This window comes from Gadus morhua, chromosome 10 (assembly GCF_902167405.1).
Source record: "Gadus morhua chromosome 10, gadMor3.0, whole genome shotgun sequence".
NCBI lineage: Eukaryota > Metazoa > Chordata > Actinopteri > Gadiformes > Gadidae > Gadus > Gadus morhua.
Window position 1 is genome coordinate 6,227,964 of NC_044057.1, and position 21,435 is coordinate 6,249,398.

At 43.9% G+C, this 21,435-nt stretch overlaps 2 protein-coding genes across 2 annotated transcripts; both read right to left on the reverse strand.

Moving 5' to 3' along the window:
• Positions 1–729: 729 nt before the first annotated feature.
• zgc:110843 (CDGSH iron-sulfur domain-containing protein) lies at positions 730–4,896 on the reverse strand. Its single transcript, XM_030368186.1, has 3 exons — positions 4,725–4,896; positions 3,086–3,288; positions 730–1,603 (listed from the first exon to the last, which is right to left on the reverse strand). The coding sequence occupies exons 1-3, from the start codon at positions 4,768–4,770 to the stop codon at positions 1,514–1,516; spliced, it is 339 nt and encodes a 112-aa protein (XP_030224046.1). The 5' UTR covers positions 4,771–4,896; the 3' UTR covers positions 730–1,513.
• A 524-nt stretch (positions 4,897–5,420) lies between these two features.
• Positions 5,421–18,957, reverse strand: LOC115552263 (ubiquitin-conjugating enzyme E2 D3). The gene is made up of 7 exons (XM_030368184.1): positions 18,585–18,957; positions 16,967–17,030; positions 13,765–13,796; positions 13,533–13,610; positions 10,816–10,921; positions 8,195–8,288; positions 5,421–6,692 (listed from the first exon to the last, which is right to left on the reverse strand). Exons 1-7 carry the CDS (start codon positions 18,606–18,608, stop codon positions 6,647–6,649), a joined length of 444 nt encoding a protein of 147 aa, XP_030224044.1. The 5' UTR covers positions 18,609–18,957; the 3' UTR covers positions 5,421–6,646.
• Between the last annotated feature and the right edge of the window lie 2,478 nt (positions 18,958–21,435).

The window sequence follows — 21,435 nt, forward strand, 5'->3', positions numbered from 1 at the left end:
GATACTGCGCATAGCTGCTTGCCAAACAGTATAGCCAGTAGGACCGGGCAGGAGGCAGGCTTCCTGATGCCCTTCTCCAATACTAGAGCGCCATCCCGTCTGGTCGGAGCGCACTCCGGACGCACCAGGACGCGGAGTCCACTCCACCTCTTGTGAGAGCCCGGCGTTTTGGCACGCAGTCAAATGCATCGTGCGTGTGTGTGTGTGTGTGTGTGTGTGTGTGTGTGTGTGTGTGTGTGTGTGTGTGTGTGTGTGTGTGTGTGTGTGTGTGTGTGTGTGTGTGTGTGTGTCACTATGGGAGCGGGGCTCGGGCTCACCATAATCACACAGCCTACCCCTACGCTGTCTGGTCTGGACTATTCATGAAAACACAGCGTCTTCTAGCGGTCACTATCGACACTGCCCCATCTTAAAATGGCCACTGGTCTGTGGACATTGCAACTCCACGGGCTCCTCAGCCTCGTCGCCGGAGCAGAGCCGGGGCCCCCGGGAGAACGAACCGGGGCCGGACCGCAGCAGCCGGCCAAGGTTCGCTCATGGAGGTTAGCCATTACCAGGACTCTCTTGTTGAAGTGAGAACTTGTACTCGTCCAATTGCAATGTGGGTCTAAGTGCACAAAGGGGTTTGAGATACAATTGCTCGGAAGCAATCCATTTCACACAGCCATTAAAATCAAGTACCAAATGCAGGACTTTACACATAAAAGAAAGTATGACCTAGAGATCCGATCACTTCGATTTTTTATTCACAATATTTTATAGATCACAAACAACTAATCAGCAAAATCAGAACCAGCATCAATGGAAAGTGACTTGAGCAAAATATATTATTTTGAAGGCCTTTTTGTCCCAGTCTGACCCAACGGATACAACATAGAAAACCGAGTCAAGATTTACCAGCAGTACATCGTCGCTTCTCATCTTCAGATTTGATCTGTGCGCATTACTGTTTACTAGACTAGATACTATACTAGAATTTACGAGACTCCTCAGTGACCGAGCAGCAGATAGGCAAAAGCAGAAAATAAATTAATACGAATAAATTCAAGAAAACATTCACATTTATTTTTTCATTCAGACCATGAAGTGCAGCTGTAGTTATGAAAAGTTTCAGAGTGAAAACAAGATTGAGCTGAGTGGTGATGGATATGGGAATGAGAGAAAGCGCCAGCGACACAGAGCGATGACGAAGCATCAATGACACCACCATCATCCTCAGAGGAGAACAGGTCAACAGAAGACACCTGGTGTCTTTACACCCAACCCTTCTGATCGCCCAAATTAATCCGGGACAGCAGAAGAGAGCCCCCCCCCCCCGCGTCGTAACGTCTCCCCCGATTCGGACGGATGATTCGAATATTAGCACTCATCCCGGGTTGACAATCAGAAATCAGGTCAATGCCGAGGTTGATTAAAACACACAGGTAGCTCTCAATTGACTGTCAGCGTAATGGTTGTCATTGCAGCGTTGGTTATGAACCCCCCCCCCCCCCCCCCCCGGGGGCTGGACGGTTCAGGCGTCTCTCTTCTTGATGATGAGCGGTCCCACGTTGTCCCCGGTCTCCTCGTTGTGTTTGGCGTGGGCCCCGTCGCAGTACGGGAACTACAGGAGGGAAACGCAAGACTCAGGTTAATAAAAATAATTCAGTCACATCAAACTTACATTTAGGGCATTTATCAGATGCTATTATCCCAAGAGGCTTATAATAAGTACATTTGTAAGAAGGAAGAAATGATATACCGCTGTGGGAACAGTAAGGATGTTCATAGAACCAAGTGCCAAGATCTAACAATCGCTAGGTTAATCCATTCCCCGTATACAATAAGATGAAGAGTGAAACAAGAATAAAATAAGACAGATGCTGCTGAAAATATCACTTTGGGCTCCGTTGACCATTAATGGACATGCCATTATTTACAAGATTTTACAGACTGAAAAAGTGAATTGAAAAGTGGGTTATGGTGTTGAACCTAAGGGATAGACCTATTAAAAAAAAAGCAGGTTTTACCGTCTCTAGTTGACCAAACGTCATTGTCTCTTAAAGTGACAAGGGGATTTGCATAATTGAGCAGCAGGGGATCAAACAGTGTAAACACAAACGCACATCAGCATATCCCAGCAGCTCATTTCCATGACTAAACAGGACGGACAACAGTGATCTAGATCCTGTGTGTGTCTCACACATGTATGCTCTCCTCCCACAATGCACTGCTTTTACAACATTCTCTTTGGTAAAGCACACAAATGAGATTCTAACTGAAATAAAGTCCAATGTCTTGAAAGGTTAAACGCCAGGGTCAATAGGATTTGACCCATTTCTGTAGCCTGCTCTTCAGGTCAGTGATTCGTCTAATTAGCCCATTAGTAGTAGTAGCTACAGACAGCTTCCATTACAATGGTCTTCCCATCTATGAACCATTTAGCAGGGATTTCTAATCTCATACATTATTTAAAGGGGACATATTATACCACCACCAGGTGTGAGTGTGATTAGCCTTACTAGCCGTTTTTAAAATCTACCCCATATGACATCACTAGTGGGTGTGTCCACCTAGATCTGTGCTGGATAGATCAGTCTACCAGCCTACCCAGTGGACTGAAGTAAACGTTGCTCATCTATCCAGCACAGATCTAGGTGGACCCGCCCACTAGTGATGTCTTGGGGCAGATTTTCGAAACAGCTTGTAAGGCTAATCACTCACACCTGGTGGTATAATATGTCCCCTTTAATCTCTTTTTCCAATACAGCCGGTGTAGCAAGAGCATTTTAAACTAGGTGAAAACGAACAAGCGAATCCAGAAAGTGCCGTCCCTCCAAAGACTGAGAAACACAGTCCAATTTAGCTAATTGTTCCAGAAAACGTAATGTGGAGCAAGATTAAATACAGACCTTTCCCTAACACAGGTTCCAGGTCTGTCGTTTGATTGCTCCATTAATTCAGGCGGGCCTAACTGGACAATTGGCTGGCCTAGTGACGCCCATTAATTGTCATCGTTCAGATTAACCACACACGCTTTAGGACATGCTACCGGGTGCGGTGGTTAGCGGTAGTGGGACTGAGCAGCAGCCGGGGAGCAGCAGACCTTCTTGGACTTCCAGCAGCGGCAGTAGACAGCCTTGGTGCCGATATCCTCCATGTCACAGCTGTGCACCACCTTGGGGCTGTCCTTGCTGATGCAGGTGTTGACCCGGCCCTTCTTGCAGCTGCGCCCGCTCAGGTAGCTGCTGAGGAGGAAGCCGCCCGCGGCCGCCACCACCGCCACGGGCACAGCCACGATCAGCTGGTCTGCAGGGAGGGAGAGGGTGAGACACGCTATACAGGAGGTTGCCGAGCTCGTACAAAGAGGAAAGCATCCATGGTCCAAGGCGAGAGCCATGGTCCTGAACACTTGTCAGTTTTTAAAATTAAATCGATATCCCTTATGCAAACCATCATCTATGGAAAGCCCTCCTTCAGGAGCGACCAGCAATAATGTTTGTATTCTGATGGACCATAACAGTGAGAAGAGGCTGTAGGATCTCTGGAGGGCTTTGTATGCCACATGTTGCCTCCCAGCTCCAGTAACCTGGGTCCTGTTTCTGTTGAGCTGGCATGCTCTTCATGCGGTTTCTCTCCCATCTCCCAAGACTCGCATGTTAGATTGTAAAGATAGACTTAGAGAAAAGTGTGTACAAAGGATAAATATAAAGAATGAGAGATACGTCTCTGTTCTCCACAGGAGGCCTGCCTCCGATATACTTCAAACAGTAAAGAGCCTTCAGTAAATTACATTTACAACAAGGTACATCTTATTGAACTAAATGCTACCACGGTGTTTAAGGCAAAACGTCCTCATTCAATTCCAAATTAGCAAACCGGACACAACCAATTAAAAAGGCCGATTTGAAGTGGAGCAGTCACTCCCTACCCCTTCTAATAGCTAATCCCTGCGCCATTATTAAACCACAGAAATATGCACCTTGATTCCTTTGCAAAACTACACACTCGAAGGATCCTACTTTTATAAAAACGGATCATATTAGATCAACCGCCCTCGTAGGTAGTTTGCATTGCTTTAGTAAAAGTTGTGCTGACTTTCTCGTCGAGTTTAACAGTAACTTGCAGATTATTGTACGAGCCGATTATCTTTAAACGTACAGCCAGTCTCATGTTGGTCCGATTGGTCTCCTTCCCAACATTAGTAATTCAAAACACAGACCACAAAGTGCCAGAGCCGAGCGTCAACTGTGTTTACGCCTTAAAGTCAGTCAGACACAAGGTTTAAATCTGGGACTAGAGAGAATTAAAAAAAAATTTACTGTGTTGGTAGAAGACTAACCTACGGGATTAACACAGAGGATATGCAAGCTTGTCTGCACGTCTTACAAATAGACTTGATTCAAGAGCGAGGGAGAAGGCATGTTGTTGTGATCGGTAGGTAATGACCAGAGCTGCTGGTCCAAGTGTGTGAACTGTCACATATATCCAGTGCAGCCACACAGGGCTACAGGTTAGCTAACATAGACATCAGCCCCTTAAACATAATCCATAACCGACCTTCAGAAATAGTTCGGAGAAAACAATGAAGCTGTTATGGTCTTCGTTATCAGGTCTGCTCAGCAGCACCAAGACAAACATTTCAGATTTATGGTTATTAATGTGATCTGTGGAAGAGTAAGTTAGCATCAGGCTATGCAGCAAAGCTAAGCCACATTGTCGTGATGAATAACCACTTAAATTACCTTTCGATATCCTGAATCCAGTGCTTGATAAGGTAGGCATGGTCATGTTGGTTCTGGTGGAGCTCGTATCTGCTAACCCAACAAGGTCACTGGCGAGCTTCCGTAGGCCGAACTCTGCCCTATGTAACGCACTGCCTCGTTAGGTGACGTCACGGGGACCGCAGCCAATCAGGACCAGAGCCTCACACGGTAGCTTGTACCAGATATGGTTCATACGCACCAGTAAATATATCAACATCATTTATTAGTTTACAATAACGACTTTATTAGTGAATGCATTTTCTTTTTGTAAACGCATAGAAAATAACACTTTAGATATTGTAAACTATTAAATGTTTCTTACTCAATATGGATCGATACGATAAAATGTATTTGATTTTTCATCGTAAGTGTGCATTCAAGAAGCGTATACCTTAAAGAGTCCTACATTCTCAGCATGGAAGTTCTTAGACAAATTAATCAGTTTTATCTTGGAATATTGTTCCTGATAAATTAAAATTGAATCTAACATAACCCAAATGACCAGTCAATCAATAATAACACCCCTCTCAATAAGAACACCTTCTCCTCGATCCAGCGTTGGAATTACTTCATTATCCAAGTAAGAATCCCTTAATTATGTAAATGAAACCTAGTCATAGGGTCAGGGACCGCCTAACAGTGGCCCTGGAAATGAGTCAAAACAGGAGCCCGAGGTTTTATTACACAGTTTAATCAACACACAAAGCTCAACGAGCCTCTCAGGTAATTCAATATACAGAAGTTTTGTGCGAGGAGAGTGGGATCTCCTCGCTCCCAGAGCCCAAGCCAGTCCTGTAGCCTTTAAGATATTAGCCTCTAATTTAACAATAGCAAAATAATATTTTAAAAAAAGTTATGGGATTCAAACAAAAAAAAAAACTATTAAAATTAAATTAAAACAAAACGGATTACCTGGTGTAGAACTTCCACGTCGTGGATGTCTAATGTCGGTGGCGGTGATATGGGGAAAGTATTGGTTTGTGCGTTTGTGTGAAAAGGGCGGACCTTTGTTCTATGGCCACAGTGAGGCGGGGGGTGGAAGGGTGACCAGATCAGGTCAAGTCCTTTCGTAGAATGGAAGAGGAGACCAGAACAGCCCGTTTACATTACGTTCTCCAATTCACACATCCTGCTATGATTTTTTAGAATTTGTTAAATAGATTTCCTCATAGAAAATTCAACGTGCCCCCTTGACACGACTGCCAAACCCGCTTGCTTGAATCGTCACCTCTACAGTCGGTGAAGAGGCGTAGAAAAAAAAAAAAAAAGAATACAAAGAAAAATGTAAATCAAGAAAGAGTGCAGAGCGTAAACATGATCCCTCTACCCCGAGTCCCTGTCCCCAACGCGGGGTGGGGGGGGGAGCAGGTCCCCTAAGCTTAACTGATGGTAAAAGGAATGCTTAAAGTGATCAACGTTTGGAGTCAGCGAGGGAGTGAGGGAATTGGCGCACATGGGTTCAGAACTAGGAGATCAGGGCGACTGGTGTGTGGCACACTGTCCACACGCCGTGTGCTAGGAAGGACGTGACCAAATCAAATAAAACAAAAGGGTACCGTGGCAGGGTGGGCTCGGGGTCACAGGGGTGAGGGGGGCGGGGCGTGTTTTCCATATCGAGTTGAAAATATGTACAGCAGAGTGGGCGGGGGGGGGGGGGGGGGGGGGGGGGGACAGGGAGACACCGAGAGCCCCGGGGGGAGAGGGAGTTCTACAGGTGCTCTGGTGGGAGGGGGGGGGGGGGGGCGTGGCTCAAAGAAAGCACTCCAATGGAAACCAACAAGATCTTGTTTTAAGCTTTTTCATTTGTACTTTTTTTTGTTGTTGTCGTTTGTTTTCTCTTTACTTCAAAGTTCCCCTAGCCTTCAGTCGTAGAGGTGGTTGGCCATGGTTCTTCTCCAACACTACATTGCATACTTTTGTGTCCATTCCCGCGCTATTCTGTTGTACCTGCGATGAAGAGACGAGAGAGAAGAGTGTTAGCGCTTTGTCGTGTCTTTAATGGTTCCACAGGGCTGGTGGTGATCTCATCCAGCAGCTCTCCTCTGTAGTGGCTCCCTGAAGACAGCCCTTCAGACAGAGCTGCTCTCCAGGGCAGCACACGTTATAGGAGGAGGGTTTAAGTAGGGCCGTCCTCCACTAAGGATTTGCATAGTCTGATATGATTTGTCAGAGCAGAGACAACTACAGCAGATAGTCAAATCACTTATATGTGTATTTTTATAAATGCAGCTAAATAACGTCTGTTAATGTCAGCGTCTGCTTATAGTTTGACAGAAAATAAAGGCTATAAGCCTAAATATACACCAACATAATGTACCGTAATTAATGTAACGCATCAAGAGGCTCTGCGGAGACCGAGAGCTCAGTTCAGTCTGATTACGTATGGCATCAACATCCAACCCTGGAAGACAAACCCCCCGTCGATAACGACAACATAGAGGCGTTTGACTGATTAAATTAAAAATACATTGGAATGACGCAGATATTCAGAGTACAGCAAAAGTGAGAACACACTCCCGCCATAACGGCAGAGAGAATTTACCCCCCGAGTGGTATGATGTGCAGCTGAGGGTGACCGCTTGCATTTTAAAAAAAAATCTTGAATGGTTAAGAAATAATGGCAATTTTAAATGTTTTTGTTCATGTGGTTTAAAAAATAAATAAATGATTGGATAATGCCAACGTCATTACACTAAGGGCCTATCAAAAAAATAGGGACTTTTATTCAAAGCAAAACATAACAGTAAATTGCAGAGGAGACAAACCCATACAAAAACCACATTGTCTAACTTGTAGGCTATTCTTTCAAGCGTCATCACAGATTTAGCACCCACATGCTCCCAGTGGAATGACTCTCTGATATTGTTTTCCCAACAGATTATAAGACTATTATAGACAAAAGGTCAACTAAGCGTCTTTCTATCGATGATTTGAGTCGAGGTCACTTCTAATGTTTATATAACAATTGCATGGCATGAAACTGATACCATTCCTATAGACCAGGATGTTTAGATCGCTTATGAAAACACTATTGTTGTTACCCGCGATTCACAATGTGTGAGCATCAAGAGGGAACGTAAATAGTGTCCTAATAAGGGATTTGGTGATTTCCTAGTTACAATTAAATTCAATAATAATCAAATCTGTCTGCAACTGATTATAAGAGCAACTTGTTTTTGTAATACAAAAACAAGTTGCTCTTATAATTGTTAAATAAATGTTATAAATGTAAAACAAAAGTTTCCAGAGTTCAAAGTGATGCATAAAATGTGCTTTTTTTGTTTGACAAGCTTTCAACAAAAATAAATGTATATGCATTTTGTAAAGCTCAGAACAACCCGATAATTACATTTCTTTAGTGCTTGCTGGACCGACCATGTAATAAGATCTAACTCTCTTTCTAGGAGGGATTAGGAGTCGCTCCTGGTAGAGGTGAAGCCGGGACTTACTTGTCCCTGTCCGTCTTGTAGATGCGGGCGATCTCAGGTACTAAGGGGTCGTCTGGGTTCGGATCACACAGCAGAGAGCAGATGGAGAGGAGAACTGCAGGAGGGGAAGAGCCACAAGATGAACGCGTGAGCGGGGGCTACTGATAGACCTGGTCCATAGAAGTGACTGAGCAGATGCAGCGCAGCCCTCGGACGGAGAGGCGGGGAGGAACGTCCAGTTCACCACGGTGCTAGTAAAGCTCCTCCTATGTTGATAGATGGTCCATTAGGAAGCCTTTTGTCAGGGCCAATGCTACGGTGGCCATTACTGTGGTTCACACAAAGACACAGAACAATAAGGCCTGATGGCTCCTAAGGGACCACCCCAGAATAGAGGGCCACAAACGCTGAGCAGGACAGAATGGCTCTCAAACTAATTCAGTTGTTTTGTGTTCAATGTCACCGTGTGAGATGTATTCAGACACGGATCTATAAAGGGGAACTTTAAAAGCTTGTTTGGGGTGATGAACCCATTGTTCACGAACAAAAGAAGACATAAATATCCATGTTAACATGAACAAGGTTCCCTTGTTACATGATCCATTTTACACATTCATGTCGAATCATTAATAAAAGATAGGTTCTGCTTGCAATATTCAATTATTCAACAAATCATCTTAAAAATGCAACGCTACAAACATAGGCAAACACACACACTTCAGTTATGGCATGCACTAGGACTGCGCGATATGACGATATATTTCGTGTGACGAAATGAAAACTATCTTATGATATTATGCTCCATTGTTTATTTCGTCTTGCGCAAATCACAGTTGACAGTTGTTGGTAATATTTTTCGTAATTTGGACGACGCTTTAGGTTCTTCCTCATGGCACATGAAGGCAACACAAACAAACATGGAGGAGGGTGAAGGTGACACAGAACGGGGTAATTCCGAACAGGAGGACTCCGACCAGCCAAGACAAAACGAGGAGCTCGTACCTAAAAGAGGGGCTACTTCTGTCGCATGGACGTGGTTTGGGTATGAAAAGTCTGACACAGACCAGACAAACGTATTTTGCAAAGTATGCCGCAGACCGGTCCCCTCAACAGACTCAAACACCACTAACCTCTTTCAACATCTACGCAAGAATCATGTCAAACAGTACGCAGAGAGTCCAACGATGATATATCCAACGATGATATATTTATTTTGTTTGCGGCACTTTGGTTGTTTTCATATAATGCTGCTATAATTCAAACTTGGAGTGTTTTTTTACTTGTTATATTCTATCTCTTTTTGTGAGCCTTATTTTGCTGCTATAGTTTAAACTTGAAAGTGTTGCATGATTGAATTTGGTATTCCATATACCAATAGTTAGGCCTGTATTCATTTTTGTTTGCTGCTACAATTCAAACAGTTCTACTGTTGAGTATTATATGGTTGGTTTTGATATTTTTTTACCATATTCGAATTTTAGGCCTTTATTTTGTTTGCAACTATAGTTGAAGTGTTTTCTTTTTACTTTTTTATACATTAATATTTTAGATTTTGTTACATGCTTAATTTAAAATTTGCACAAAGGTATTAAATATAAGGAAAAAAATAATCATGAGTAATTTACCTTTATTTGTCAAGTATATAATTCCAAATTTAATACGAAATAAGCCTTTCCATGTGGTCATTTTATTATATAAACTATTTATTCATTGAATTTACAGAAAATGTGCTATATCGTGATATATATCGTTATCGGGACAATGAATGACCTATATCGGGATATGATATTTTGGTCGTATCGCACAGCCCTAACATACACTTCAGTTAGAAAAAAGAATAAATAACCTTCTCCGTGCATGACTCAAAGTGTCCCAGAGAAGTGCAGTCCCACAGGGTCCAGTGTCCCTCCCCCCCTCACAGATTGTATTATTAGCTACATTAGCTGTTTCACTGCACTTCTAAACACTCCCCATGCTAAATAAGCATGTGTTTCAAGGTTAAACCGTGTTGCCACTTTCGGGGCAAACTTAACACACAAAAGGCTGTTTGGGGTAGTGTGTGTGTGTGTGTGTGTGTGTGTGTGTGTGTGTGTGTGTGTGTGTGTGTGTGTGTGTGTGTGTGTGTGTGTGTGTGTGTGTGTGTGTGTGTGTGTGTGTGTGTGTGTGTGTGTGTGTGTGTGTGTGTGTGTGTGTGTGTGTGTGTGTGTGTGTGTGTGTGTGTGTGTGTGTGTGTGCCGTAAACCTGAGAAAGAGTACGAGTTACCTGACCTACTATGACCTATTAAACGCCCGCACTCAACAGCTCACAAACCACCTGTGCAATGTTTACTGGCTGAACCACTAGAGGAACTCAATAGGGGCTGCCCCACTACAGCCCGTTACGTTCTGGGGTCCGTTACAAAGAGGCCGAGGTTGTTTAAGCCAACACAGCACTCTGCATAGAAAGGCCATAAGTCACTGACCCAATAGGCTATATTATAGTTAAACCTGCCCTTCCTAAGCATGACATCACACAGCCTGATCAACCAAGGGATGTGCCTCTCTTCTGGTCAGTCGTGAGCCATGCCTGGTGAAACCTTGATGCACGTGTCCTCCTCTCCCCCAGGGGAGAGGGGAGGATCTGAGGGGAAGGGGCGGCCTACCTTTGGAGATGGTGAGAGCGGGAGACCACTGTGACCGCAGAATATCAAGGCAAATGCTGCCGTTGCTGTTGATATTTGGGTGGTAGATTCTTGTGGTGAATGCAACCTGTGGATGGGAAACACAAGACATTGGCATGATGGGCAAAGGACAAGGCAGCGCGTCTGTGGAGGACCACGGACCATTCAAATGCTTATATTAGGGTAGCCACTTCCATTCTATGGCCATATTTCATAGCCATATTCTCTATTGATTAATCATCGGATTAAAGAATTTATCTAAACAAGGAACTTTTCATCCAAAAATGTATAAAACAATTTCAGATGGCTTTGCCTTGGACAGATAAAGAGATAGCGGAATATGAGAAACCGACATGTAATCATTATTTAACATAATACCTAAAAGGTAAGACATAGCAATATTCTCAATGTTCCTTTCAGGTTGAACCCTCAAAAGTCGACAAATGAGTCTCAGAGCCCTTTTTTCAGTTTTTGGGTCACCTTCATTTGTATAATAAAAACATAATAAAAACGGTTCCATTGTTATTATCGTCTCCGAGGGTTTCATTGTCGACAGGATTAACCTCGGTTTGTTAACTGACGTTTACTGGCTAGCCCGGTGGGCTGCGGTTATACAATAACGATCGCCAGCCAGGAACAACCCGAAATTAAAACTGATAGAAATGTAAGGCAGCCTAATGCTGTGTATTTAAAAAAGAGCAAATAAACAGCGTGCGCATCTTGAAAGTTCTTTAAATGACAAAGATTGTGGATTTGCAACAGATATTCCCACTGAGGATTCCGGCGATGACCCAGTGAACCGAAGAGGTGCTCATCGTTAGGATTCCCGTATGTCGAGCGATGTAAACCTTCTGAGGAGAACAAGTGAGGCTGCCTCCGGCAGCAGCACTCCTCTCTATTGAGTCATCATTTCGCTCAATATTTCTACACAATAGGCACAACTACAAAGTTCCCTGCCCTAAATAGCACCCTTACTTCAACGCAGTTAAAACAGGTATGCCTCCCGTTTCAAAAAGTACCCAATTGTCCTTCAACATTAAAGACTGCAGTTTAGAAAAGTATCCCGTAGCTCTGCAACCCACAAGAGCAGGTGAGAAACGTTGTGGCCAGTGGCGCTGCGGTGGGGGTGTAACACACACCGTACGGTATATAACACAGGATAACCCGACTTTCCACGTGTGCATAACGATAGTAACTGTCACAGACTTGAGTGTAAAACGAGTGCACAACAAAACAGCATTTTTCAACGTTTTAATCTATTAGGGACATTTTGAAACGTTGACGTATCCTGGGCAATGGCTTTCGTTGGGCTATTGTTTATAGCCGGGTATACTATTTATTACTTTTGTAAATATCAACCAAACGATGACTTTATAGAGAGGAGTGCTGCTGTCCGACTGTCCCTTGGGCATGTAGACAACGCTAGACACATGGGACTCAGAACCGTGATCGCCACTTAATGCGGTCTGACGCATTCCCCGCGTCCGATCGCTGTAATTCTGAGCTTCAATATCCAATGCCATCATCAATACTTGCAAACTGCATAAACTGCTATTCTGTGATTGCTGTCATACAACAGCACAGCATCACTATGCTGCTATAAATGTCAGTTTCAGATTTGATGTCATGGCGTTCTGGGCGGGTGGCCAATATTGAAAGACTTGACCAACGTGGCGAAAAAAACTATTTTGGTCTCAGCAACAATTATATTTCCTGCTTCAAAACTTGGCCAAAATACATAAACATAATATAAAATGTTTTCATAAGAGGAATGCATGTTTGTATTTTTGATGGTATTTCTAAATACCCCTGCGGCAAACATCCCAATAAACACTGTCCATCAATGTAGCATCAGCCCAGATTCTAGCCTACACCTGTAAAATTCGAAAGGTAGCAAGGGAGAAGAGTGCCTAGGACTCCAACAATGAGTGTATATAGCAGCCAGCAGGGCAGAGCTCCACCTTCTATTAATAATGGACGGGTTATCTACTCAGCGCGGGATCCATAGGATAAAAACGCCAAAGCAGGCTGCTGGCTGTTGAAAACGGTCGGTTGGATCGGTGCTTTTAACTGTTCTTGTGGTCGGCCTTCCAGAACAGTACCCGTTTCTCTTCAGGTGTTTCTGCGTGCTGCGGTACGGCGGCTGTGAAATGCCACACGTTTTGAGCAGCAAGCAGACGGCTCATTTAAAGCATTAGCAGACTTCTGTAGCTTTTGGTCTGGGGGAACCTCCATGCCCAACCTCTCTGGCAGCAGACTCTGCTACCAACAATGAATACTACTACTAACCCTAAAGTGACTGGAGCCCAAAGAACCTGAAGTGAACGCAGCCAAGATGTAGTGATATTGAAAGCACACATTAAACGTGTTAAAAGTAACACGAAAAATACATTTTCCGCATCAGAGTGATCGATGATGGTGACTAATTGAGGCAGTGCTAGCCATGTAAATTAATCACCTTAATTTACCATTAATTTCCTTAAATCATTTTCAGGTCAGGGTGATGGAGGAAGGCCAGTTTGAAAAGGTTTGTTTGGATTTGTTTGGATTTGAACACTGAAATTGAAGGGGCATTTCTAATGTCGGGTGGCAGTTGAAGAGAAGCCTGGATGAAACAGATTCTGATAACGGTCAAACACACCGGAGCCCTGGGAGACCACGGTTTAGCAGAGGGTTCTCTCTGTCTGTGTTGGTCTTACCTTTGGCGGTTTGAAGGGGTAGTCTGTGGGGAAGTGAATGGTCAGAAAGAATACCCCGCCTTGGTAAGGACTGTCGTTCTACAGTGACGGGAAAAAAAAGAATAGATAATTAATCACAGAAACTACGCTTTGAGACAATTGTGAAAGAAAATGGTCCACTTACGTGGTACATTGTGTATAGTATAATGTTTTATGCATAGAAGCGTAAACGTATTTTCAAGGAATTACTTACAGGTCCCATTATTGTGGCTTGCCAGTGAAACACTGAAACAAAGCAAAGACAGATTTGGGGGGTGAGAAACCATGTCTGAAGTCATTTCCACATTATACATTCTCTGTGTTGCATTTGCCAAGATTGTACCACTAATCTGTAAAAAAGCAGACAGATCATCAAACTACAAATTTTATAAGAAGAAATAACAGTTCCAATACTGTGCAGACCACATTTGTTTTGATTCATAATCTGAAAATTGCCCAGCATGAATAATTCTTCATTGTGGTTGAAACCGGCACTGACTGTAACATCAAACATCGAAACCATGGAAACTATGAGTTATATAATGTTGGTTGGCATCTGGAATTGTTTACTGAAGACTATTTTGTTCGGGAACTTAAAGTATTACTGTCAAGCTAATCAAACATTTAAATGTAAATCCTGTAAACACAGCCTTCAAGACCACATTTATGTAAGGGATCACTGAGGACATATACTAAATGTGACTGAAAATACCTCAAAGCAAATGGATAGCAAAATCTCACACACACACGCGCACACACACAAATCAATTTTAATCTAAGCATGACCCCAAGAATGGATGTCTAATGATGACACAGACTTCATAATTACTTGTTGCAAAGTTATTAAAACCCACAAGGGTTCATAATTGAATTGAAAAGGGTCAAAGGGATCCATGTGTATTGCAACAAAAAAACCAACTTGTTTATATTATAGGATGTGACGGCCGCAAGGCCTTGCCTATGATTGTCCTGTCTCCCAATTGGGAGACAGGCATACCAGTCCTAATTGGGAGACAGGACAATCATACATATTGTGCAACAGATCTCATCATTAGCTTCCTAGGATTTCATTAAAGGCTTTTAGGGCTGAAGTAGTCTGTAATCTTAGAAATGAGTACGTAAATTTCACTTGCTTTTTATTAACCATTTGAATGAGCTACAGGAAGATGTCACAATGATTATAATCCAAGTCAAAGAGGAATAATGAACAGAAAATACTTTTTGATAAAATGCTGTTATTGCATGTATTGTTAGAGGAATCCAATACCAACTATTCACTATTAAAGAAAAGGTTCTTCACTCTAAAAAATGCTGATCAAAACATCTATTACTTCACATGTTCATTGAGAACTTGTATTATCAATGACACACAAAATAGAATGGAATTGATTTGGGCTGACAATCGCTAAGGTTACTTTCCTAAGGAAAAAAACCCTTCTTCATCTAAAACTTTCAGGGCAGGGGGGACATATGCAAACTGTTGCATTGTATTTACGAGTGACTGGCTATTTTGTGTAAGAAATATCTTTAATTATGAAAATTATTCACGGCTGCAGTTATATATATATATTATAACTTAATATATTATAACTTCATTATTATGAAGTTATAACAATCAGACACATAAGAAGGGACAAAATGCCCAGTTTCTTACAACTCTGAACCTGTTAAACTTAAGGATGACTTGTAGTCTACTTAGTGACTATTTACTCCACACCATGTAAAATCAGTAGTTTGTGTGGCAGAATCTGCTTAAAAAATGACAAAAGTGTGTTGGCATTCGTCTGCGATGCTCCATCAACTTCACTTTTAAACACCCGATGGGCTTGGAGTATGACCGTATAAAATGTGACACTTTGGCACGCTTCGGATTGTCACCCACTGGGACCCATTACATCAAAAACGAACAAAACGTAGACTCTAATCGCCCGACGTGATGTCTTTCTACTACGCGATGCTGTCTGAGCGCGCGCTGTGTCTCGTCTGGTGCGACCCGCTATACATCAAAGCTCTGCTGTAACAGAGTCAGACTCCGAGCATGAAAGGATCTGCAACACACTGACCTCCAACATACAGCACTTACATGCTATTTAGGCGATCAGGTAAAGTAGAAAGCAATGAGGCAGATGGGTTTTAGTTGTCCCACGCATCGGTTGGTCGTAGAGTTTGTCGAATTTTGGTCTACAGGATGTTCTTTGGGGGACTACAGCCCTATAAATGATAGACCATGCTAAATCCATTGAATACTCCCAATTGGTGTAAATAGGGAAGGATCCCTGAATGGGACTGATGTGTCCCAAAGAGGGAGAGGCCTCAATGACATAAGGCCAGTCCCAGTCCGAATTCCACTTAAATTGGTGGGACTAAAACACTGTAGATGTGCTCATATCTAATGTAAATGTATAAATGAAAGTCATTATATTCTATGGGTTGAAATTGGATTCAAATTGAAATTGGCAGCTGGCTAGAGTGTACTTGTACTCTGAACAGAAGGCTTGGTTGTGTTTGAAGAGGCGGGGGGGGGGGGGGGGCAGGGTGCTCTCAAACACAGGGGCTACTAGAACAGGGAATTTATTGAGAACCAGTCATCTTTAGATCTCAAGTTTAGCAAACCAATAATATGCATCATCATTTACAATTCCTCACATTTTCCCAGCTCAGTACAAACAACTGGGACGCAAAAGTTCAACTTTATGAGGAAATGGCTACTGTTCAGAGTGAGGTAAATATCTCACTGGCTTGATTTGTCTATACGCTGCTAAAAGACAACAAATTATTGAGCGTAGGTGTGCATCTAAAGCCAACTTTTGCTTTATACAAGATATTTTATGTTCCGTTTGAACCTCAGGCTAGGAAAATTGCTTCCAGATGCTGATCTTACTTCCATATAATCTGCCCCAGTAATTTACCTGCATTTGGTGTGTGTATTTTTGGGTGATTCTGTCTGTGTCCTCATTCACAAAACCTTAAAAACGTTGCCTTAAGAAATACCTATGTTGATAGGAAAAAAGGCTGAACCGTGCGCACATGTGTAGGAATTTCGTAGAGCAGGCTTGAAGTCCTGTCTGAGAAGGACGTTGTTAGGAAGTAGAAGCATAATGGGATTTGAGTAAAAAGATATGGCAGACTATACTAAACTAAACAAAAAAACTGGGGACGTCATTGCAGACTGGAGAATCTAAACCACTGACACCGACAACAAACTAGTTCCCCGTGGATCTTGGTTAGAGGATAAGGAAATGCGTAGCCCGGAGCACGACAAACTTTGTGTGCAAGTTAGTTGGGAAGGGCTAATCACACACTTGGCGGTGACCTACTGATCCATTACAACTTAAATTACATAGAACATGGACCACCAAGAGGAGGGGTGACGATATGTGCTGTGGGTGTCTCACAAAGGTAAAAGGTCTACTTACTGTCCTCTCCTACTGGTCCCGCAGAGCACTGAGCAGGCGGGTCCCGTGCCAAGTCAGTCAACTCCTGAGACAAAGAAATGAAGCCAGTGTTGTATTAGGAGGACCTTAGTAGCACAGTTATTACTCACATACACCAATGTGCATAAAGATACTCACTGTGTGTAAGAACATATCAACATGAAATATATTTCTACTGGATATAGCAATGCTGAATGCTAAGCTTGCTTGTAATATACTTTTACACATTTTGGAAGTAAAATGTAACGTCATACGCCATCTCTGAACTGATATGCGGCCCACATGACAGAAGCTTAGATGACTTATCGGGCTAATGGTTTTACTGTAGGCATTGATAGCGGAGACACCGGCGCGAAGGCCCAATGTTTATGAAAATGCTATTCATCAACTTAATACAAATAACAGAACAGGATTATAGAATAGGATAGTGAAGGCACATCAGTAAACCATTACGTTGGGTCGTCTCACTACAATAGCTGGTACAGCGAATGTAGAGGCCAGCACATGAACCTACATGTGCAGCATTGGTTCAATTGAAAACAGAAGGGACAGAATAATATTAGTTTGAGCCCCGCTTCTGTTGACAGCAACATGACATCAAGGACCGACGACGCGTGGGACCCGCATCCAGACCGGCCACCTTTAGCTCCGGCTAGTCTGGTTTGAATAAGCCCTTAACTGTCAGACCATCCACCTTTAGCTCAGACTAGAGGCTGGTTGAATTAGTCCTGAGCTGTCAGACCTTATAGACCGGCAACCTTTAGCCCCGGCTAGAGGCTGGTTGAATAAGCTCTTAGCTCCGGCTAGAGGCTGGGTGAATGAGCCCTTAGATCCGGCTAGAGGCTGGTTGAAAAGGCCATAGCTGTCAGACCATCCACCTTTAGCCCCGGCTAGGGGCTAGTTGAATAAGCCCTTAGCTCCAGCTGGATGGATGCTGGTTGAATAAACCCTTAGCTGTCAGACCAGCCCGGTGACACCGCTAGCACACCCCGTGCTAGCGGTGTCACCGGGCTGGTCTAGCAGACTGGCTACCACCGTGACGCAGGCCAAGCGCACACCGGCCTTACGACCATCGATAACTGATCAACCCGTGGTGTGAACTGACACACAGAACACATAAGTCCACCTCAAAATAAGGAGGCTCATATCACAGCCTGCTCCGCGGAGGAGCCCCAGCGCTGATCGCACAGGCAGCTAGCTCAGGGGCTAACAGGCTAGCTATCGCCGAGCTGAACACCGACACCAACAGACAGAGGATGACATCGATCCACGAAAAAAAAAACACGTACATTAACTCAATCACTTTCCCTCGCATAAAAACCTGTGAAACACAGCTCCGATACATCGAGGTTTGTGTGTTTCAGATGGTCCCGTGGAAGTATCGTTAGCCGTGGACACGGGGACCAGCGACACAGACACGGCGCAACGGCGCTGCCGCCGCTCCGGTCCGGGGCTTCGTCCCGTTACTTCACCCATACCGACCACCGGGATTAAGACCCTATTCCGTCTCCACCATGATCCCCATGTTGATTAAACACCTGTTATGGAGTGGTGTTAGACAGTGGTACAGCAGGGCTGTGCTGGAGCGGGCCTTCCTCACCTTGTTGATTCTCTTCAGAGCCATTGTTGTGCTAGCGCTGCTGTCACGGAAAACGTGTAGCGGGTAAAATGGCGATGGGTGTCACTGTACGGTGGGTAACGCCGCTGATTGTAGGTCATAAAAGGCCGTCACTGTTCATCCGAATTACCGATTGATATTAGAAGACGCCACCGATAGGGTTTCGAAGCAAAAAGTGAGAGAGAGAGACACAAGAGGTAGAAGCACCAGAACCGTTACCGCGGTCCTTCCTCCTACTGCAGCGGCCGCCGGATCACTCACAATACTGCGCTGTGAATAAAACCCTTCCGCCGACATGCGCATCTTTACCGCTGGGTTTCGTTGAGCGCAGCCGACCGAGATAGAACCGTGCTTCTGGCTCCGCGCTCTCTGTGTTTGGACAGACATATAACAAGAAGGGTCAAAACCCCCAGTTTCTAACAATCCTGAACTCGCCGAACTTAGTGAATATTTACTCTGCTACAAACGAATTTAAACCATGTAAAATCTATAGTTTCTGTGGAAGCAATAAACATCTTCTTTTAAACGATGGAAAAGTGGCATTGTAAAAATGTTTCAGGTTGTCTGCGAGCCCCCCACCACCGGGATCCATTATATTAAACATAGAAAAGAAAACTCGTCTCTAATCCTCTGACGTGTTGGCTCTCTACAACGCGAAGCTTTCCTGTGTGTCCTGTGTGATTTTCAGGCACACAGGAGACGTTAATGTCCACTCGACATATGGTTGCACCAGAGCAGTATTCACATAACGTTTAGTTTTTTGTTTTTTTTTACACACCTCAACTGTAATTTATGTAATTGATATCTACATATATTCGTCGTCTAAAATAAAAAAAATTGTGGTACATTAAATTGAACGCACAATTTGATGAGGAGACGTTAATAATGCATGTCGTATGTTCTCTGGGCTTTATGAAGCGCGGAGTGATATGATCGCATGGAAAAGTCAGGCTATCATCGCGAGAGTATCGTAGTCTCCCAGGGCTCGCTCGGCTTGAATGTAGGGAATGTAGGCCAGAGTCTCCATGTCCGGACCCGGGTCCGCATCCTGACCGGTCGTCCAATCCACCCAGACCCGTACCTCGTGCTAGGACACTTCAAAACCTGTTATAACATCATGAAGTTTTCTATTTTGAAAGACCTTTTCTATTGATTAATGAATGACGAGTGACGTTGAACGCTGTAAACTGGAGATCGTTCTCAGTGACCCTGTCCCTAGATCATGACTGTATTTTTAAGTTGGCTTATTTCCCCTTATCGTTGACACATCGTTGTCATGGCGTCCTTAACGGTTGGACAAAGTGTTGTTTGTTGTTGCATCTGAGGCCAGGCGGATATACCGGATGTTTCGAGGTCATCTCCCTCATCGCGGATACAGAACGCGGGGGCGACCGGTGACTTTTGACGCGAGGCAGCGCGTTGCTGATGATCCCTCCGACAGTAGTCCTAGTCGAGCTCATGCTAGAGAGATGTGCTGAACACTGGGCAAGGGTACAACAAGTTCGAAAGAATGGAAAGTTTGTTTATTTAAAAAAAAAAAAAAGATTGGAATTTCATTTCAATAAATAATATTTTTCTATATATTTTTTCCTTCAAACGGAACAACTCTTATTCTGGAAGACAATGTAATGCTGTGCCAATGACACTATGATAAAGTGTTTCGATGTTTTAATAGTCATCCAAAATAAGTGTCACATCCTACAACTACAGATTTTATAAGCGCAACGAACTATAGGCTATTAGTTCTTTGATATTATGTATGACTATGTAGCCTATGTATACAACTGTACACGCTGTGTTATCTTCGTTTTAGGGGTTTGGTGGGAGAGGGGCGAAAAATGTATCTTATGATAGTGAAGGCAGACGCATGGCCTATACTGATTACGTGCACAATGCTCGCATATAGCCTGTGCGCCTATCTTTAGGCCTACAACTATCCGGTGGAGGTTTGGTGAATCCTGCAATGCGTCCACAGGGTGGCAGTGTTCGCCTTACTGTACGCGTGAGTATGGTTGGCGTGCGTTCCTATGAATGTGTCTCGGTGTGCGTGGGATTTCCTCCTCTCCCCATGGCGGGGTTGTGCCGGGGAGCACATGCACAGTGGCGTCCTCCGTCCTGGAGAGGTCGAACCTGCCTCTTGCGTGACTCCTCTCCCTTTCTCAGGGCGTCTCACTTGGCCCCAAAACACACATCACATGCCACGGTAGCATGGTGCCCGTCTCTTCTACCTCCCTCAGGCTATTTTATCATTTATGCGGACATCAATCTCTAGTTGCAATGGTGATTCTGCGTTTACACATTTAAATACATACCGTGTATTATAAGTTATAATACAAATAATAATAATACTGGCGAGTGGTACAATGATGTGTCTCAGAAGAGCCTATTAAAAAGGGAGGAGGGGGCTTTCCAGAACGACATGCATCGGGGTCTTCCCAAAATACTCAATTAGAATTCAACCCCTCACCAAGGCATTGCCCCATTTCTAACGGGGGATGTCTCTGCTTCTATGTATAACCAAGTCAACGTGCGACACCTTATGCTGCAAGAGCTTCGTTTACGCGCCAAGCTCCTAGTGGTCTGTGTGTGTACTGTCACAGAAATCTTACAACAACCAGAAAGGCTTTGTGTGTGTGTGTGTGTGTGTGTGTGTGTGTGTGTGTGTGTGTGTGTGTGTGTGTGTGTGTGTGTGTGTGTGTGTGTGTGTGTGTGTGTGTGTGTGTGTGTGTGTGTGTGCGCGCGCGCGTGCGTGCGTGTGTGTGCGCGTTCGTGCGTGTGTGTGTGTGTGTGTGTATGGAAGAGAGAGGGAGCGAGAGGGAAAGAGAGAGAGAGC